Below are 17,695 nucleotides of genomic sequence, written 5' to 3' on the forward strand. Positions count from 1 at the left end.
TGTCCATACAGGCTCTACATTCATCTTGTTTGACTAGCCTCATTTTTAGGATATGTTGGTGATTGTTAGAGCTCTGTTCTGGCATCCATTCTCGGCAAGCTCCATGTCCCACATGTATAGAGGGTGCCCGTTTCCTCCAGTCGCCACCTGAGTGGGAAGTCTCCTTCTTCCTATATTTCTTATCTCACTTTCTAGAACAGGACTGACTCCATAGTCTGAAAGACAATGTAAATCAATTTAGACAGCTTTATTTGTAATAATTTTGGGCCATATCATATACTTGGTATCCCCTGTATCTACTATCTTTGCCAACCAGTTGAAGAGAAGTATAACAGAAACTCAGGAAGGATATGGGTAGTCAAGAGATAAATTTAATAGGATATAGTGGCACATGCCTGTAATTCTAGATGCTCAGGAGGCTGAGGCAGGAGGATTACAAGTTCATGACCAGCCTGGACAATTTATCAAGATCCTATTTCAAAATAAAACAGAGTGGGGATTCAGCTCTGTGGTAAAGTGACCCTGGTTCAATCCTCAGTACCGAAAAGAGAAACCTCCAGAAAATGTGGGTTCCAGATAGCAGCATCATCTCAGTAACATTAGCAACAAAGGAAATATAAATCAGTAGATTTAGATAATTCTCACTTTCTATTCCACCACTCTCTCCTCTCTCAGCAAGACAAAATTCCATGTATATGTATCTTCTTGTTATCACTCATTCAGTACAATACTGTTTATAACTAAAAACTGAACTGTATACACTGGCTTTATTGTCTTAAAGTAAGTCAAGTGCTTCTAAGAATCCTCTCTGGGGTCTGATACATGATAAAGTATTAGCCTTCTGGCTTATAGGCCAAGGAAAAATGAATCTTCTTACCTTCTGTTTTGTAAACTTCTAAAATCAGAAAAGTCCATCCTCCAAATTATCCCACCAAAGCCCAAAGAGGGGTCTCTACTTTTACCTGCATGCAAACCAGTTGGGTGGAATGAAAGGAGACATATTGGTACACCATTGTTGGCCTTTGATGACCCTAAACTGTGGACAGAGAAGGTTGGTGGATAATAATACCAAACACTTAATGTAGTACTTATGATCTCTCAGGCATTGTTCTTAGCACTTTATATAGATGAACTCATGTAATCCTCACTTAGGCATATGAAATAGGATACATTATTTTCTCCAGTTTTATAAATGAGAAGCTGAGACACAGAAAGATTAATACCTAAAGACACCTAAAGTCACATTACTAGTTAGTAAAAGAATAGGCATTTTAATACAGGCAGTCTGGCTCAGGGTCTGTGTTCTTAACCCTTAATGTAAATCATCTCTCATAATTTGTTCTGCTCTGGGCTCTTCAGATTAAGAAGGCTCAGTGATAATATAGCCTAGCTTACTATCTGTAATATATTTTTCTGCTTTACTGATACATGGAAACCGACCGTCCCAATATGCCCTTAGGAAAGTACAGATGTTCTGAAAGCACAGGCAACTTACAATAGGATATTAGTCCTAGTTATCAACAACAGTGGATTATATCTATCTACAGCCATAACAAAAGCAAAGTTAGCTCTTCTCTCCTTTTTCTCCTGATTCGTAGTCTCTCAAGCCTCTACTAATATATGTCTTTGTTAAATCCTTGTGGATTTATCACTTTTGTTTCAGCACTTCCTAGCTCTTGTTGTGATAGAGGTCTTGGGAATCTTAGAAGGTTTAGACAAGGAAAAATGACCAGAACCTACTATTCCTCCAGAGATTCCATGTAATGAGGAGCCTGGCTAGTCAAAGGGAGTGATTAAGGGTGGAGTTGTAGGTTTGGGTGGTGGGGTCTGTACAGGAGGCAAGCCCCCAAAATGGGAAGTGGCAGGAAAGGTGTTCGGATGGAAATGCTGCTGCTGTAGCCTTCTCTGGAGCCTGACAAGCTGCCCAATGTAGGCTCTACTCTGTATGGAGCCCATTCTGCTTAGCAGCTGGACACTCTTATTACATTTTTCTGAGTCTTGGGAATTCAGGATAATGTTTACTTCACTCAGCTCAGTGGCTTTGTCAGAAAATGATCACCAATGGGAATATTTCAGACTTTAAATTTTCTCATTTTTTTCTAGGCTCTGAAAAGTACATGCTTCCCTAATATCCCACTCTCCTTGGGTCTCAGGTCACATGTCTTTCATTTTGGCCAATGTAGAGGACAGAAAGGGAATAGTCATTGAGATTGATTTTTTAAAATTATTTATTTCTCATGTCTCCATTTTCCCTTCCTTTGAACATACCTCTTAGGATCAAGCACATCAATTATTATGCTCAACTTACTTCTAAGAGAAATAAACTTTAAGCCAAAAAGGAAATAGCAATTAGGTTAATAACTTTCTTCTTAATCTTTTCTATACTCTTCCCTTTATCAGCCTCTTTTTTTATTTAAATACTCTTTGGGAAGCCTAAAAAAGCTAAATGCTCTTTCCATCTAAAGGTGAGAAGTTAGGTTGGGGATGTGGGTGTGAATCATTCTGTCCTTGCTCCCTCTTTCCCTGCTGGTGGGGTGAGCTTTGGTTTGAGGACCTTGGGTATTCATAGCATCATGGACATCCTTTTTGGTTATGCCATGCTGTTTTCTTATAAGTTATTTTCCATTTTTTCCCCTTCACCTAGACTGGCCAGAACGGATATCTAAATGACATCAGGTTAGTACCACTTAGCATGTTCCCTGCTTTTCATTGAGCTTTCCTAGTGAGATTAATATAATCCTGTAATGATTCTTTTATTTTTTGTTGTTTTTTGTTTGTTTGTTTGTTTGTTTATGTTAACCGACAGACTCTCCAAAGAAGCCTTTTCTTCTAGCTCTCACAAGAGAAGGCAGATTTTTAGGTACTTCTGTGTGATCTATATCTCTTCTTTTTATTTATTGTTTTATTTTTATTTTATTTTATTCATTTATTATTTTTGCTGTAATCTTTTTAGTGGAGTGAGTTTGCTCCATGCATGGCCGCTTGTGGAATAATTAAATTTGTGGTTTTTGTAACATTAGATAATTTTCCTCATTTAAAAAAATTGGCACCTATTCAATTACTTTAATTTCATTGTTCCTGATTTTGTTTTGAGTCCTGAATAGGTGGTAAAAGAGAATAAATAGGTGTTTTCTGAGATAGGTATTACTCCCTCCCAAAAATTTGCTTGAATTGGGGCATTTTTGAAAGATTCAAACATATATTTATATTAAGATAAAACAATGGGTATCTTCTGGCCACCTTTCTGTGGAAAAGATATGGAAAGATATAGATAAGACTATATATGTGTGTGTGTGTGTGTGTGTGTGTGTGTGTGTGTATACATATACATAGACATATACATATACATATACATATACAACTATGGAAAGATATAGATAGCTTACCCCTGACCCAGCACAAGGAATGTTTTATATCTTTAAGGAATAATACTATATACATACATATACATAAATGCACAATGAATGCCTCTGTGTAATAGTTTTCTTCTTTGAGTCAATGTAATGTGTGAGATTACTTCAGAAAAGACCTAAAGGACTCCTCAACCTTAGAAAGGACTTAGGTCAAGCCAGGCGTGGTGCCGCACACTTATAATCCCAGCATTTGGGAGGCTGAGACCGGAGAATCCCTGTTTGCAGACAGCCTCAGCTACTTAGTGAGGCCCTCTGCAACTTAGTGAGACCCTGTTTCAAAATAAAAAGAATAAAAAGTGGGCAGGGGGTGTAGCTTGGAGGTCTAATGCTCCTGGGTTCCATTTCTAGCCCTACCCAAAAAAAAAAAAAAAAAAAAAGGATTTAGGTCATGTCCTTTATATGATTTTTCCATTACTAACCCTTAATACTGGCAAAACTGCTGCTTGTTGTATTAATTTCTTTGATGCCTAATATTCTCCACTTCCCCACAAAGCCATCATTAAGAGTCTTCCTTTTATTTCAGTCTCTCAGTTCCACCCTAAAGGATAATATGAGGTGGAGGTGAGAGAAGCGCTACCTTATGGGCCTATGCTGGTACCAACTTTCTAAGTATATTCTTCCCTATTTACCAACAGAAAAACTATGGAGTACAGAGACCCAGAGCATTTAACTATATGATTTGGGACTAACCCTTTTCAAAGTGTTTCTCAAGTTTTTTAATCCTAAACTTGATAGGGACTGCTCGACCAACTTGGATTACTTACAGATCTCATTCCTAGTACTTATTAGTTCCTTTCTTACTGTCTTTTTTAAACCTAGCCAAACCATGCACAAATTGGGACAATAAGATGTCACACTCTTGGAAGAGAGGATTTCCATCTTTCTGAGCTTCCCTCCCCCTTGGACTATCTTACCTTGATGTTCCCAGAAAAAAAGGGCTTTGTATTTTTGATGGTAGCAAAGATAGAGTCCTCATGTTTAAAAAAAAAAATTCTATTCCAAGCTAACCATGGTGGTGCACGCTTGTAATCCTAGGACTTGGGAGGCTGAGACAGAAAGATTGCAGGTTCGTATTCAGCCTCAGCTACTTAGGTCCTCCACAATTTAGTGAGGCCCTGTTTCAACATAAAGAATAAAAAATAGGACTGGGGGTGTAGCTCAGAATTGGAATGACTCTAGGTTCATTCCCCAGTACTACGAAAGGAAGGAAGGAAGGAAGGAAATATCCTAGCTGAGTCTGGTGGTGCACCCTTGTAATTCCAGTACTTAGGAGGTTGAGACAGGAGGATCCAGGTTCATGGTCAGCCTTAGCTACTTAGTGAGACCCTGTTTCAAAATATAGGACTGGGGGTATAGCTTGGAGGTAGAATGCCCCTGAGTTCAATCCCCAGTACCGCTAAAAAAAAAAAAAAAAAAAAAAAAATTAGGCTGGGGGTATAGATCAGAGGTAGAAGCCCCTGGGGTCAATCTCCAGCACCACCAAAAAAAAATCTATCCTATTCCATAGTCTATAGTTTAGGGCCATAGATTATCCCAGAATATTTATAATAAAAAAGAGTATTAACCTTAATTCCTGTGTGTGAATTAATGTACATAGTGTTTTACAACTGCCTGAGTATACTTTATCTGATTCAGTTATCTCAATATCCTGATTTGGTCAGCAGGTTTACATCTAAGAAAACAAAAGCAGATCCAGGTGCAATGGTACATGCCTATAGTCCTGGATCCTTGGGAAGCTGAGGCAAAAAGATTGCAAGTTTGAAGTCAGCCTCAGCAACTTAATGAGACTGTCTCAAAGTAAAAGAATAAAAGGGATTGTGTGTGTAGCTCAGTGGTAGAGCACCCTGTGTTCAAATCCCAGAACCACAGAAAACAAAAAGAAAAAAACAAGCCGGATACAGTGGTTCATACCTGTAGTCCCAGTACATGGAAGCTGAGACAGGAGGATCACAGGTACAAGGCCAACCACAGCAACTTAGTGAGACCCTGTTTCAAAAATAAAATAAGGGATATAGCTAAGAGGTAGAATGCCTTGGATTCAGTCCTCAGTACCAAAAGAGAGAGAAAGCCAGGTGTGGTGGTGCATGCTTGTAATCCCAGCATTCGGGAGGCTGAGGCCTGAGGATGTTGGTTTACTGACAGCCTCAGCTACTTAGGCCCTCTGCAACTTAGTGAGATCCTGTTTCAAAATAAAAAATAAGTCAGGGCACGGTGTAGCTCAGAGGTCAGAAGCCCCTGGGTTCCATCCCCAGACCCGCAGAGAGAGAGAGAGAGAGAGAGAGAGAGAGAGAGAGAGAGAACAAAAGCAGATTAAGTAGCTAGCCTGAGTTTACATGACTATTAGTGACAAAACTGAGGCTAATTCTTTGACTAGCGTTCTTTTCTTTCCACCACACTAGCTTTCTGTAAACATCACTTCTTCCTAAGTAGTGTTTTATTTGGATCCCTAATTCAGATTCACTGCCAACAATGGTGCCCTTCTTCTGTGGAGCATCAAGCTACATCATACCGTGCAGATAATAGCTTGAAGAATCTGGTGAGCAGTTATACCCCTCACCTCTCTAGATCTACTTTTAATATGCTGCTTTTCAAACTTATCTTTTGTGTGTGTGTGTGTGTGTGTGTGTGTGTGTGGCACTGGGGATGGAACCCAGAGGCATTCTCCTTCCAAGCTTTATTTTGAAACAGAGTCTCATGAAGTTGCAGATGACCTCAGCCTTGCTGAGGCTGGTCATGAACCTGTGATATTCCTCTTTCAGCCTCCCAAGTACTGGGATTACAAGCATGTACCACCATGCCTAGCTGCATCATGAACTTTTGAGGGGTAACCTTTTCCCCCAATTGAATACTAGTTTAGAACATTAATGAGTAGAAGCTGGTATTCTTTATCTGCTTAATATTAAATTCCCCCATTCACACTGGCAATTTCTCAATTCTTTGGGAGATCCTACTCCACTGATGAACCACAGTGAGACTTACTACTATTTAATGCCATCTCTTTCACAGGCCTCCATGCCAATTCCCCAGAACCAGCAAACTGGACTTTTCTTTTTTTTTTTTTTTTTTTTGTTGGTGGTGGTGCTGGGGTTCCTGGAAGCCCTTCTACCTCCGGGCTACTCTCCCAGACCTATTTTTTATTTTTGGAAACAGGGTCTCTTAAGCCAGCGCGGCCGGCTTCGAACCTGCGCGATCCTCCTGTCTCCGCCTCCCAAGCGCGGGGATTACAAGCATGCGCCACCACACCCAGCCAAACTGGACTTTTCACCAACATTAAATCTATTTGTAGAGCCAGACATGATGGCACACTCCTGTAATCCCAGTACTTGGGAGGCTAAAGCAGGAGGATTGCAGGTTCAAGGACAACCTTAACAAGTAGTAAGATTCTCATTAGCCTAGTGAGACCTGTTTCCAAATAAGAAATAAAATCTGGCTGGGGGTGTCTCAGAGGTAAAATGCCCCTGGGTCCAATCCCCAGTACCATCCACACACAAAAAAATCTATTTGTATAGCTGGGTGTGATGGCACATGCATGTAATCCCAGTGCTTGGGAGGCTAAGACAGAATAATTGCAGGCTTGAGGACGGCCTCAGAAATTTGGCAAGACTCTTATTTCTGTTTCAAAATAAAATGTAGCCAGGTGTGTTGGCAGCCCTGTACTCCCAGTTCTTGGGTTATGAGACAAGAGGATTGCAGGTATGAAGCCAGCCTCAACAATTTAGCTCTTTCTTTTCTTTTTTTTTTTTTTTTTTTTGGTGGTACTGGGGATGGAATCCAGGGGCCCTCTACCTCCGGGCTACACTCCCAGACCTATTTTTTATATTTCATTTAGAGACAGGGTCTCTTAAGCCAGCTGAGGCTGGCTTCAAACCTGCATGATCCTCCTGTCTCAGCCTCCCAAGCGCGGGGATTACATGCGTGCACCACCACGCCCGGCTCTTAGCTCGCCCTTTCTTTCTTTCTTTCTTTCTTTCTTTCTTTCTTTCTTTCTTTCTTTCTTTCTTTCTTTCTTTCTTTCCCCCTTTGGTACTAGAGATGGAACCCAGGAGCATTTTACCTCTGACTTACATCCCCCAGCCCAAATTTTTATTTTTTTAAATTTTATTATTTTATTTTATTTTATTTTCAGTATTGGGGATTGAACCCAGGGGCATTCTATCTCTGCACTACACTCCCAGACCTATTTTGTATTTTTATTTTGAAACAGAGTCTCACTGAGTTTCAAAGGGCCTCACTAAGTAGCTGAGGCTGTCCATGAACCATGATCCTCCTGGCTCAGTCTCCCAAATGCTAGGATTACAAGTGTGTGCCACCACATCCAGCTATTCTTTTATTTTGTAATACCAGTACAAGGGAAGTTGAGACAGGAGGCTTGAAGATTTGTAGCCAGCCTCAGTTACTTAGTGAGGTCCTCTGCAGTCAGAGGTAAAATGCTCCTGGTTCCATCCCTAGTACCAAAGGGGGAAAGAAAGAAAGGAAGGAAGGAAGGAAGGAAGGAAGGAAGGAAGGAAGGAAGGAAGGAAGGAAGGGCGAGCTAAATTGTTGAGGCTGGCTTCATACCTACAATCCTCTTGTCTCATCACCCAAGAACTGGGAGTATGGGGCTCCCAACACACCTGGCTACATTTTATTTTGAAACAGAAATAATAGTCTTGCCAAATTTCTGAGGCCTTCCTCAAACCCGCAATTTTTCTGTCTTAGCCTCCCAAGTACTGGGATCTCACTAAGTTGTAGAGGGCCTCACTAAGCAGCTGAGGCTGGCCTCAACCTGCAGTCCTCCTCTCAAGTACTGAGATTACAACCATGCCAACCACACCCAGTTTATGCTTTATTTTTGAAACATAGTCTCATTAAGTTGCAGAGGACCTCACTAAGTAACTGAGGCTGGCTACAAACCTTCAAGCCTCCTGTCTCAACTTCCCTTGTACTCCTATTACAAGTGTGGGCCACCACACCCAGTGACCCTCTTTCAAAATAAAAATTAAAATAGGGCTGGGAATTTGACTCAGAGGTGGAATTTCCCTGAGTTCAATCCCTAGTATCTCTAAATAAATGAATAAGTAAATAAGAAGTAATAGGGCTAGGGATTTAGTTCAGAGATAGAATGCCCCTGGATTCAATCCCTAGTACCACTAAAAACAAACAAAAAATCAGTTTGTATAAACTAAGTGAGCTCTAGGGCTGGGGGAGTACTTGCCTAGCAGGTACAAGGTTCTGGGTTCAATCCCCAGTGTCTCCCTGTCCCTCTCTCCTCTCTCTTCTCTCTTCTTTCTCTCCTCTCTCTTCCTCTCTTTTCTCTCTCTCTCTCTTCCTTTCTCCTCTTACTTTTTCTGTCTCTTCTTCCCTCTCTTCCTCCCTTCTTCTTTCTCTCTTCCTCTCTTCCTTTCTCTTTCTTCCTCTCTCTTTCTCTCTCTTTCTCTCTCTCTCTCTCTCTCTCTCTCTCTCTCTCTCTCTCTCTTTCTCTTTCTGTTGCACAATAGTAAATCAGCTCTGATATTATAGGATTATTAGGTGTGAGTATTCTTTATCCTTTACGTCAATCAGTCCAGTGCTCAGAATTGAGTCTCAGTGGCAGTATCTAATGGCCATACTTTTAGTGACATGAGAGACGTAACTAGAGAGCCAAACGTAGTGGTGGCACGCTTGTAATTACAGTACCTGGGAGACTGAGACAGGAGGATCACTGTTAACAGCCAGCCTCAGCTACTTAATGAGGCTCTCTCCAACTTAGTGAGACCCTGTTTTAAAATAAAGAATAGGGCTGGGGGTATAGCTCAGAGAAAGAATGGCCCTGGATTCCATCCTAGGTACTAAAAAAAGGGGGGGGGAGACATAACTAGAGATTAGGTTTATTTGTAGAGAGAGAAACTGATCCCTTTTCTGCTAAAATTCAGATTTTCTGACTCTTAAGAGAGTGGATATTAACCCAGATTAGTCAGAAGATTATCAAACAATTCTTATTTTGAACATTTGACATCTTTGTCTTGGGGGATCTGAATGAGTACAAAAGTGCTGCTGTAGCTGGTTTGGTGGCACATGCCTTAATCCCAGTACAGGTATTCTGAGACAGGAGAATTACAGGTTCGAGGATAGCCCTGGCAAACAGCAAAACTCTCATCAACCTAGCCAGACCCTATTTCCAAAAAAGAAATAAAATAGGGCTGCAAGTATATCTTGGAGGTAGAATGCCTCTGGGTTCAATCCCCAGTACCACATATACACACAGTGTTGCTTTGTTCCTTTGTTCATAGTCTACCGTTGGTAGCAAGAGAAAATAAATGGCGGGATTTTTCTAATAGGTAGTAAAGTGTTTGATTTAGGTAGAAAAGGCCATTAGTTTGTCTTGAAAAACTCAAGCTTTAATGTTTAATGAGCAGCCTCATCCATTGTCACTGCTGTGTTCCGTTACTCCACAAACATGCATTTTTTTAGTCCTCTTAGTATACTGGCCTTTGTCCATTGAGACAGAGCTATTGGTTTTCACTTTAGGCCTGGTTTTGTTTCTAGAAAATCCCAGATTTATACTTCTTTCTTGCTTTCCTTCTGCTTTTGGCATCCCAAGAAAAAAAGGGGTTAAGGTCTGGGGAAAACAAAAATATTTTACAATCTCCTCTTTTAACTCTGCAGAAAGAAGCACTGGGGGGGGTGCGCACGCACGCACTCACACATATATACATACATACATACATACATACATACATACATACATACATACCTCTACCTGGGGTGGCAGAGAAGAATTATCATGTTCCTAACTAGCTATACCAGCTTGCTTTTTAGTTACTCACGGTTAGCTCAGCTAATAAAAATAGTGACCTTAGCATACATTTTGCCCTTTTTCCTATAGTACCTTAGGAATAGGCATTCTAATAAAAAGTGATGTCTTCTTTAATACTTACTGCCTTAAGAAAAATACCTTAGGCTGAGACAGGTAGATTGAAGGTTCCAAGCCATCCTTGGCAACTTAGCAAGGCTTTCAGCAACTTTGTGAGACCTTGTTTCCAAATGAAAAATAAATTGGAGCTTGGAGTATAGCTTGAAGGTAGATTGTCCATTGGTTCCATCCTTACCACAAAAAAAAAAAAGAGAGAGAAAGAAAAAAACAATACCTTTATTAGAATAGGTCTCTGAGAGCCATAGTAACACACACTTGTAATCTCAGTACTTGGGAGGCTGAGATAGGAGGATCATAGGTTAACAGCCAGCTGCCTCAGCTACTTAGTGAGGCCCTCTGCAACTTAGTAAGTTTCAAAATAAAGAATAAAAAAATAGGTCTGAATGCCCCTGGGTTCCATCCCCATTTCTGAAAGGAAAAAAAGAAAAATTGGAAAGAATAGCTCTAGAGCCTTTGGAGCTAACAATCAGAATGGAATTTTTTATTTGATTTTGATGGGTTGGTCGTGAAAAAGAGGGAGCCCAAGTATCATTTTTGCCTAAGTATTTCCCAGTATACATATCAAAATCTTTGTAATTGTTGCCATATAGATTCCTTACTTATAGATAAGTAAATTTTTGGGTAGGGGGATGAAAGGAAAATTCTTGGTTTTTGGTTTCTTATTAAATAAGAAGCAGTTAAGAGCCATGTGTGGTGGCACATGCTTATCCCAGTACTCAGAAGACTGAGACAGGATTGCAGGTTCGCAGCCAGCCACAACAACTTAGCAAGGCCCTCCACAGCTTAGTGAACCTCTATTTCAAAATAAAAAATAAAATAGGGCTGGGTGTGTAGCTCAAAAGTAGAATGCCCCTGGGTTCAGTTTCCAGCTCCCCCCCCCCACCTTACACACGAAGTAAGAACTCAATAGGACAAAATTTTGTGGCCTGTGTTGGGGCATACAACTACTTATAACCACGGGCAGTAATTATAGAATAACTCATATGTTTTAGAGAAAAATAAGAACAGAAGAATCCCTTTTTTCAGTAGTGTTGTGCCTTGCTCAGGGAATAGGATTGTGAATCTGGGAGCAACTAAGAAAAGTCAACCACCTCCCCTTTGCAACCCTGGGTCTCAAGGGCCTATTTGCTTGATCTTGCTGAGAGGACTTCAGCCCTTAGAGACTCTGGAACCAAGTGTTCCCAGATATAAAAATGGAATTCCCACATAACAGGTTGAATCAGCTTTACACTATCAGATTGTCCACTGTATTCTTTCAAACCATGGAAAGGTGGCCATAAGCAGCACCTTGGCTGACTTAGATTCATGTTAAATGGAAGATTTATTACAGGATTTATCTATGTCATTGGCTATCCTGCCTTCTAGCAATAGTAACTTCTAGGAGTACTTTTGTTTTAAGAACTCCCAGAAGGACCTGCTACCCCATTCCTTACCACTATTTCCTGTATGTGTAGGGTCCTTACAGAGGGTGGGGAAGAGGCCACAGCCAATCTCAGCATCATGTATGTGGTTTCTCATCCACCTCTGGTCCAGTGTATTGGATTAGCTGTCAGTGCACTGTCTTGCAGATTTACTTCTGTGTTCTTTGTTATTTTATTGGATATTGCTGTCTGTTCCCATCAAGTCTTAGTTGGCCAGCCAACTAACAAGAAGTCAATGTTCATTCTCCCCCTAATCCCCACCCCTTTTTTGTTATTTAAAATATAAATTAACTCTCTCCTAGCCCTTCTGCTAAAATGGTGGGTGGGGGGTGCTCTGACCACTGTGGTCTCTACAGGGGAAACCGTGAAGGGCTGAGCCGCACCTCAAGCAGCCGCCAGAGCAGCACAGACAGCGATCTCAAATCCCTGGAGCCACGGCCTTGGAGTAGCACAGACTCAGATGGCTCTGTCCGGAGCATGCGACCCCCTGTCACCAAAGCCAGCAGTTTTAGTGGAATCTCTATCCTCACCCGAGGTGACAGCATTGGCAGCAGTAAAGGTGGCAGTGCAGGAAGGATCTCCAGGCCAGGTACTTCAACTTCTTTCACTTATGTCCTTCCCTTTTTGTTTGTTTCTGCAAAACATCATTGATGCCAGGCATGGTAGCATACATTTGTAATTCCAGTACTTGGGAGGCTGAGACAGGAGGACCACAGGTTCACAGCCAGCCTTAGCAACTTCCCTAGGATCTCTGCAACATAGTGAAACCCTGTTTCAGAATAAAATATAATACTGTATGGTAGTTTACACTTGTAATCCCAGTACTTGGGAAGCTGAAACAGGAGGATCACAGGTTTGAACCCAGACTTGGCAATTTAGCAAGGCTCTCAGTAACTTAGAGAGACTCTGTTTCCAAATCAGAAATAAAAACAGGCCGGGATATAGGTTGGAGGTAAAATGTCTCTGGGTTCAGTCCCCAGTACCAAAAAAAAAATAATTAATTGAATTAAATAGGGCTGGGAGTGTAGCTCAGAGGCAGAATGCCCCATGTTCAATCCCCTGTACCACACACAAAAAAAAATTATTGATGTTTACTTTTTTTTTTTTTTGGTGGTGGTACTGGGGTTCCTGGAAGCCCTTCTACCTCCAGGTTACATTCCCAGACCCATTTTTACATCTTTATTTATTTGGAAACAGGGTCTCTTAAGCCAGCGTGGCTGGCTTCGAACCTGTGCGATCCTCCTGTCTCCGCCTCCCAAACGGGGGGATTACAAGCATGTGCCACCACGCCCAGCTTGATGTTTACTCTTAACAAAACTCTTGTCCCAGTATACTTTCCTAGAAATCTAAAAGAACCAAAGCCAGATGTGGTGGTCAGTGCACACTTGTAATCCCAGTAGTTGGGATGCAGAGACTGGAGTATCACAGGCTCACGGCCAACCTCAACTATTTAGTGAGGCCTTCCACAACTTAGTGAGACTCTGTTTCAAAATAAAGAATAGAAAATGGGGCTGAAGTTATAGCTCTGAAGTAAAATGCCTCTGGGTTCAATCCCTAGTACCAAAAAATAAAATAATACAAAAGGTGGTTGTAGTGGTGTGCACTTGTAATCCCAGTCCTTGAGAGGCTGAAACAGGAGGATCGCAAGTTTAAAGCTAGCTTTGGTAACTTAGCAAGGCTCTCAACAACCCAGCAAGACCCAGTTTCCAAATAAGAAATAAAAAATCGGGCTGGGGTGTAGCTTGGAGATAGAGTTCCTCTGGGTTTACCAGTACCACAAAAAATAAAATAAAAAATAAAATAAAATCAACCAAAGGAGGTGAAATTTGATTTCTTGGATCCTTCATCCTTTCTTGGATCTAGCCCTCTCTCTGATGTTCTTCCAAACCTTCTGTCCTGATTTTTTTTTTTTTTCATTACCTGGAGATGGAACCCATGTACATTTTACCTTCGAGACACACCCCCCATCCCTATTTTTTCTGTTCTTTATTTTGAAACAAGATCTCACTAAGTTGTGAAGAGCCTCACTAAGTAGCTGAGGCTGGCTGTGAACCTGTGATCCTCCTATCTCAGCCTCCCAAGTACTGAGATTACAAGCTTGCACCACCACAGCCAGTTTGATTTTTTTTAATTGATTGGGATTCTGTTATTTTGCCTGATTTCTAACTAAGGCATGGGACAGCCCTCTCAAGGCTAGGCTCAGGTTATATACTAAGATGAAAATCATAGCTGCTTTCATTCTGTATCTCTTGAGATTATAATCTCTTGAGATTATAAAGCAGAAAGAAGCCCTTAGAGTGTAGTTGTTTGTAATCGGTTCATAGTATCCAAGAGGCCAGAACTTAGACGGATGCTGCTGTGGCTACTTCTGTGGTGTTCAGTCATTGGGAAAGAGCATACACTCAAATGACAGGCTGAGACAGGAGGATCGTGGTTTGCAGACAACTTCAGCTATTTAGTGAGGCTCTTTTTAATTCAGTGAGACCCTGTTTCAAAAATAAAAAGCTGGGCGTAAAATCCCAGCACTTGGGAGGCTGAGACAGGAGAATCGCACGGGTTCAAATCCATCCTCAGCTACTTAGTGAGGCTCTCAGCAACTTAGTGAGACCCTGTTTCCAAATAAAGTATAAAATAGGTCTGTGAGTATAGCTAGGAGGTAGAAAAGCCCCTGGGTTCCACCCCCAGCACCACAAAAATGAAATTGAAATAAAATGAAATGAAATGAAGAAAGAAAGAGAGAGAAGAAGGAAGGAAGGAAGGAAGGAAGGAAGGAAGGAAGGAAGGAAGGAAGGAAGGAAGAAAAAATAGGGCTGGGAGGTGTAACTTGGAGGTAGAATGCCCCTGGGTTCTATCCCTAGCACCTCCCCCCAAAAGAAATCTCTTTCACTCCCTTGCAGTCTCTCTATTCCTGCTATACTTCTAAGAGGGTTATTTAGGATATACAGCATAACTATTTCACCTCCTCCTCCCTCTGAAGAATTGCTTGAATCTCATTCCAGAAGTTTTATAGGTCTCACACTCTATAGGCATTGGTAGGGATAAAGATTTTGCCTATTAGGTTTCCACTATCCTTCTCTGTTAACCCCTTTCTAATCTTACTACCTATGTTTAACAAGGCCTTTATTTTCTTGACACTGGCCCCTAAACTGATCTTCCTGTTCCATTCTCAACCCTTTTTGGATATAATTTACTAATCTAAAACAGATATAATCACATGAGTCCTCCATTTAAAATGTTCATTTTTAGCTAGGCATGGTGACAGATGCCTGTAATCCCAGTATTTGGGAGGCTGAGAGAGGAGGATCGCAGTTCGTGGACAGCCTCAACTAGTTAGGCCCTTTGCAACTCAGTAAGACCCTGTTTCAAAAATAAAGAATAAAAAGCCAGGCGTGGTGGCGCATGCTTGTAATCCCAGCCTTTGGGAGGCTGAGACCTGAGGATCGTGGTTGGCGGACAGCCTCAGCTACTTAGTGAGGCCCTCTGCAACTTAGTGAGACCCTGTTTCAAAATAAAGAATAAAAAACAGGGGGTGTAGCTTAGAGGTCGAATGCCCCTGGGTTCCACCCCCAGACCCCCCCCACAAAAAATAATAATAAAATAAAACATAAGAGCCAAAGGTGGTAGTGTACACTTGTAATCCCAGTAGTTGGGAGGCTGAGACAGGAAGATCACAGATTCACGGCCAACCTCAGCAACTTGTGAGGCCCTCCTCAACTCAGTGAGATCCTGTTTCAAAATAAAGAATGAAATAGGGCTGAGGGTATATAGCCTTAGAGGTAGAATGTCTCTGTGTTCAATCCCCAGCACCACACACAAAAATATCCTGTGACTTTATGGGCAAGGACTTTGTTCTCTTCACCATTATGTCATTAGGGCATTACATGATACATGGCACATAGTAGATATTCAGTAAAAGTACATTGTGTGGGCCAGGCATGATGACATACACCTGTAATCCTCATACTTGGGAGGCCGAGACAAGAATATCATAAGTTCAAAGCCAACCTCAGCAACTTAGTGAGACTGTTAGCAACTTTAGGGCTGGGGGTGTAGCTCAGAGGTAGAATGACCCTGTGTTCAATCCCTAGCAACACACACACACACACACACACACACACACACACACACACACACACACACATTGTGTGGTGAGCCAAAATAAGCCTTTACCTCTAAATTAAAATAAAAAAGTAGCCGGGCGTGGTGGCGCACGCTTGTAATCCCAGCATTTGGGAGGCTGAGACCTGGAGGATCACGGTTCGTGGACAGCCTCAGCTACTTAGTGAGGCCCTCTGCAACTCAGTGAGACCCGGTTTCAAAATAAAGAATAAAAAATAGGGCAGGGGGTGGAGCTCGGAGGTCAAACGCCCCTGGGTTCTATCCCCAGACCCGCAAATAAATAAATAAATAAATAAATAAATAAATAAATAAATAAATAAAAATAAAAAAGTAGCCAGGCGTGGTGACACATGCTTGTAATCCCAGCATTTGGGAGGCTGAGACAGGAGGATTGTGGTTCGTGGACAGCCTCAGCTACTTAGTGAGACCCTTTTTCAAAATAAAGAATAAAAATAGGGCTGGAGGTGTAGCTCAGAGGTAGAATCCATCCCCAGTACCACACACACAAAAAAAAGTATTGTGTGCATGCCTTGGCCTGAAACTGGAAAACATTGTTGGGTAAAGGTTGTGTGTATGTGTGTACCCATGTGTGCTTGTAGAGGCAAGTTTGTCTTCTCAGCAACTTTTATAAGACATACTACAAGTTGAAAAGAAAGCAAAGAAAAAACAAGTCCCTTAAGGCACAAGGAATATGTACCTTCCCAGGAAGTAAGGATTCATGTTTTCAGCTGTGTAATGAGATTTTAAACACTTAAAGGGGAAATGTCTCAAAAGCTTTGTATTTTGCTCAATTCTAAAAGCAAACATTGATGGTCAAGCTGCTTTCTGACCCTGGGGAGTAGAAACCTGCTAAGACAGACTCCCATCGTTAAGGCAGTTGAGATGCATTTCTGTTCATGCATGGATTTTCCAAGGACAGTGGAAGAAGCCTGGCATGGTGGTGCACAGTTGTAATCCCAGTACTTGGGAGGCTGAGACAGGAGGATTGCAGGTTCGCAGACCGCCTTAGCTACTTAGGCCTTCTGCAACTTCATGAGGCCTCATTTCAAAATAAAGAATAAAAAATAGGACTGGGGATTTAGCTTGGAGGTAGAATGCCCTAAGTTCGATCCCCAGTACTGATGATGCAGGGGGAAGACTGGAAAAATAGGCAGATGAGAGTGAAGAGAAAGAACAAGGAAAAGTAGAGCTGGAGGCAGGCCCTTCAGGCATAGTATATTTATGGCATATGCTTACAACTCTGGGTGGGTCTGCTCTTTGCCTTAGGTATGGCACTAGGTGCCCCAGAAGTGTGCAACCAGGTCACCTCACCCCAGTCTGTCCGGGGCCTTCTCCCTTGTACTGCCCAGCAGCAACAGCAGCAGCAGCAGCAGCAGCAGCAGCAGCAGCAGCAGCAGCAGCAACATCAACTTCCTGCTCTCCCACCCACACCTCAGCAACAGCCAACCCTGAATCACATGATCTCACAGGTGAGTCACCTTTCAGTGTCAGAGCCCCCTCTGCTCTGATTCAAGCAAGCTCTGGAAGTAGAGTCATATCTCTTGTGCTGTGGGTGGCAGAAAGGATCAGTTTTGGCAATATGCCACCCACTCCCTTATTTCTTATTTGTTAGTTATTGGAACAGAATAGTAAGGGAAAGCTTTGGACAAATACTCTTAGTGGAGTCAACCTGGGATTTTTCTTTTTCTTTTTTTTCTTTATACTTCTTTCTTTTCTTCCTGAGAATTGTCAGTGGGATCTTTCACCTCACACCATGTTTCTACTGTGCCCCTTCTACCTCTACATCCTTGTATAATTAGCAAAGTCATTTTGATCACCATACTTACATATGGAACTCAAAAAGATTATAA

At 41.7% G+C, this 17,695-nt stretch overlaps 1 protein-coding gene across 10 annotated transcripts in view; it reads left to right on the plus strand.

Moving 5' to 3' along the window:
- The window catches only part of R3HDM2 (R3H domain containing 2), a gene marked incomplete at both ends in the record, with an annotated part of 72,892 nt that overhangs the window by 22,649 nt on the left and 32,548 nt on the right, over positions 1-17,695 (plus strand). For 6 of the 10 annotated variants that reach the window (XM_080706261.1, XM_080706265.1, XM_080706264.1 and 3 more), the window contains 4 exons: positions 2,645-2,676; positions 2,807-2,860; positions 12,083-12,315; positions 17,112-17,314. In XM_080706261.1, coding sequence (XP_080562387.1) covers positions 2,645-2,676; positions 2,807-2,860; positions 12,083-12,315; positions 17,112-17,314 — 522 coding nt within the window. The remainder of the gene's footprint in view (positions 1-2,644; positions 2,677-2,806; positions 2,861-12,082; positions 12,316-17,111; positions 17,315-17,695) is intronic. The other 4 variants (XM_080706263.1, XM_080706268.1, XM_080706266.1 and 1 more) reach the window with 1 other exon arrangement.

The sequence above is a fragment of the Muscardinus avellanarius genome (assembly GCF_963383645.1).
Source record: "Muscardinus avellanarius genome assembly, chromosome: 11".
NCBI lineage: Eukaryota > Metazoa > Chordata > Mammalia > Rodentia > Gliridae > Muscardinus > Muscardinus avellanarius.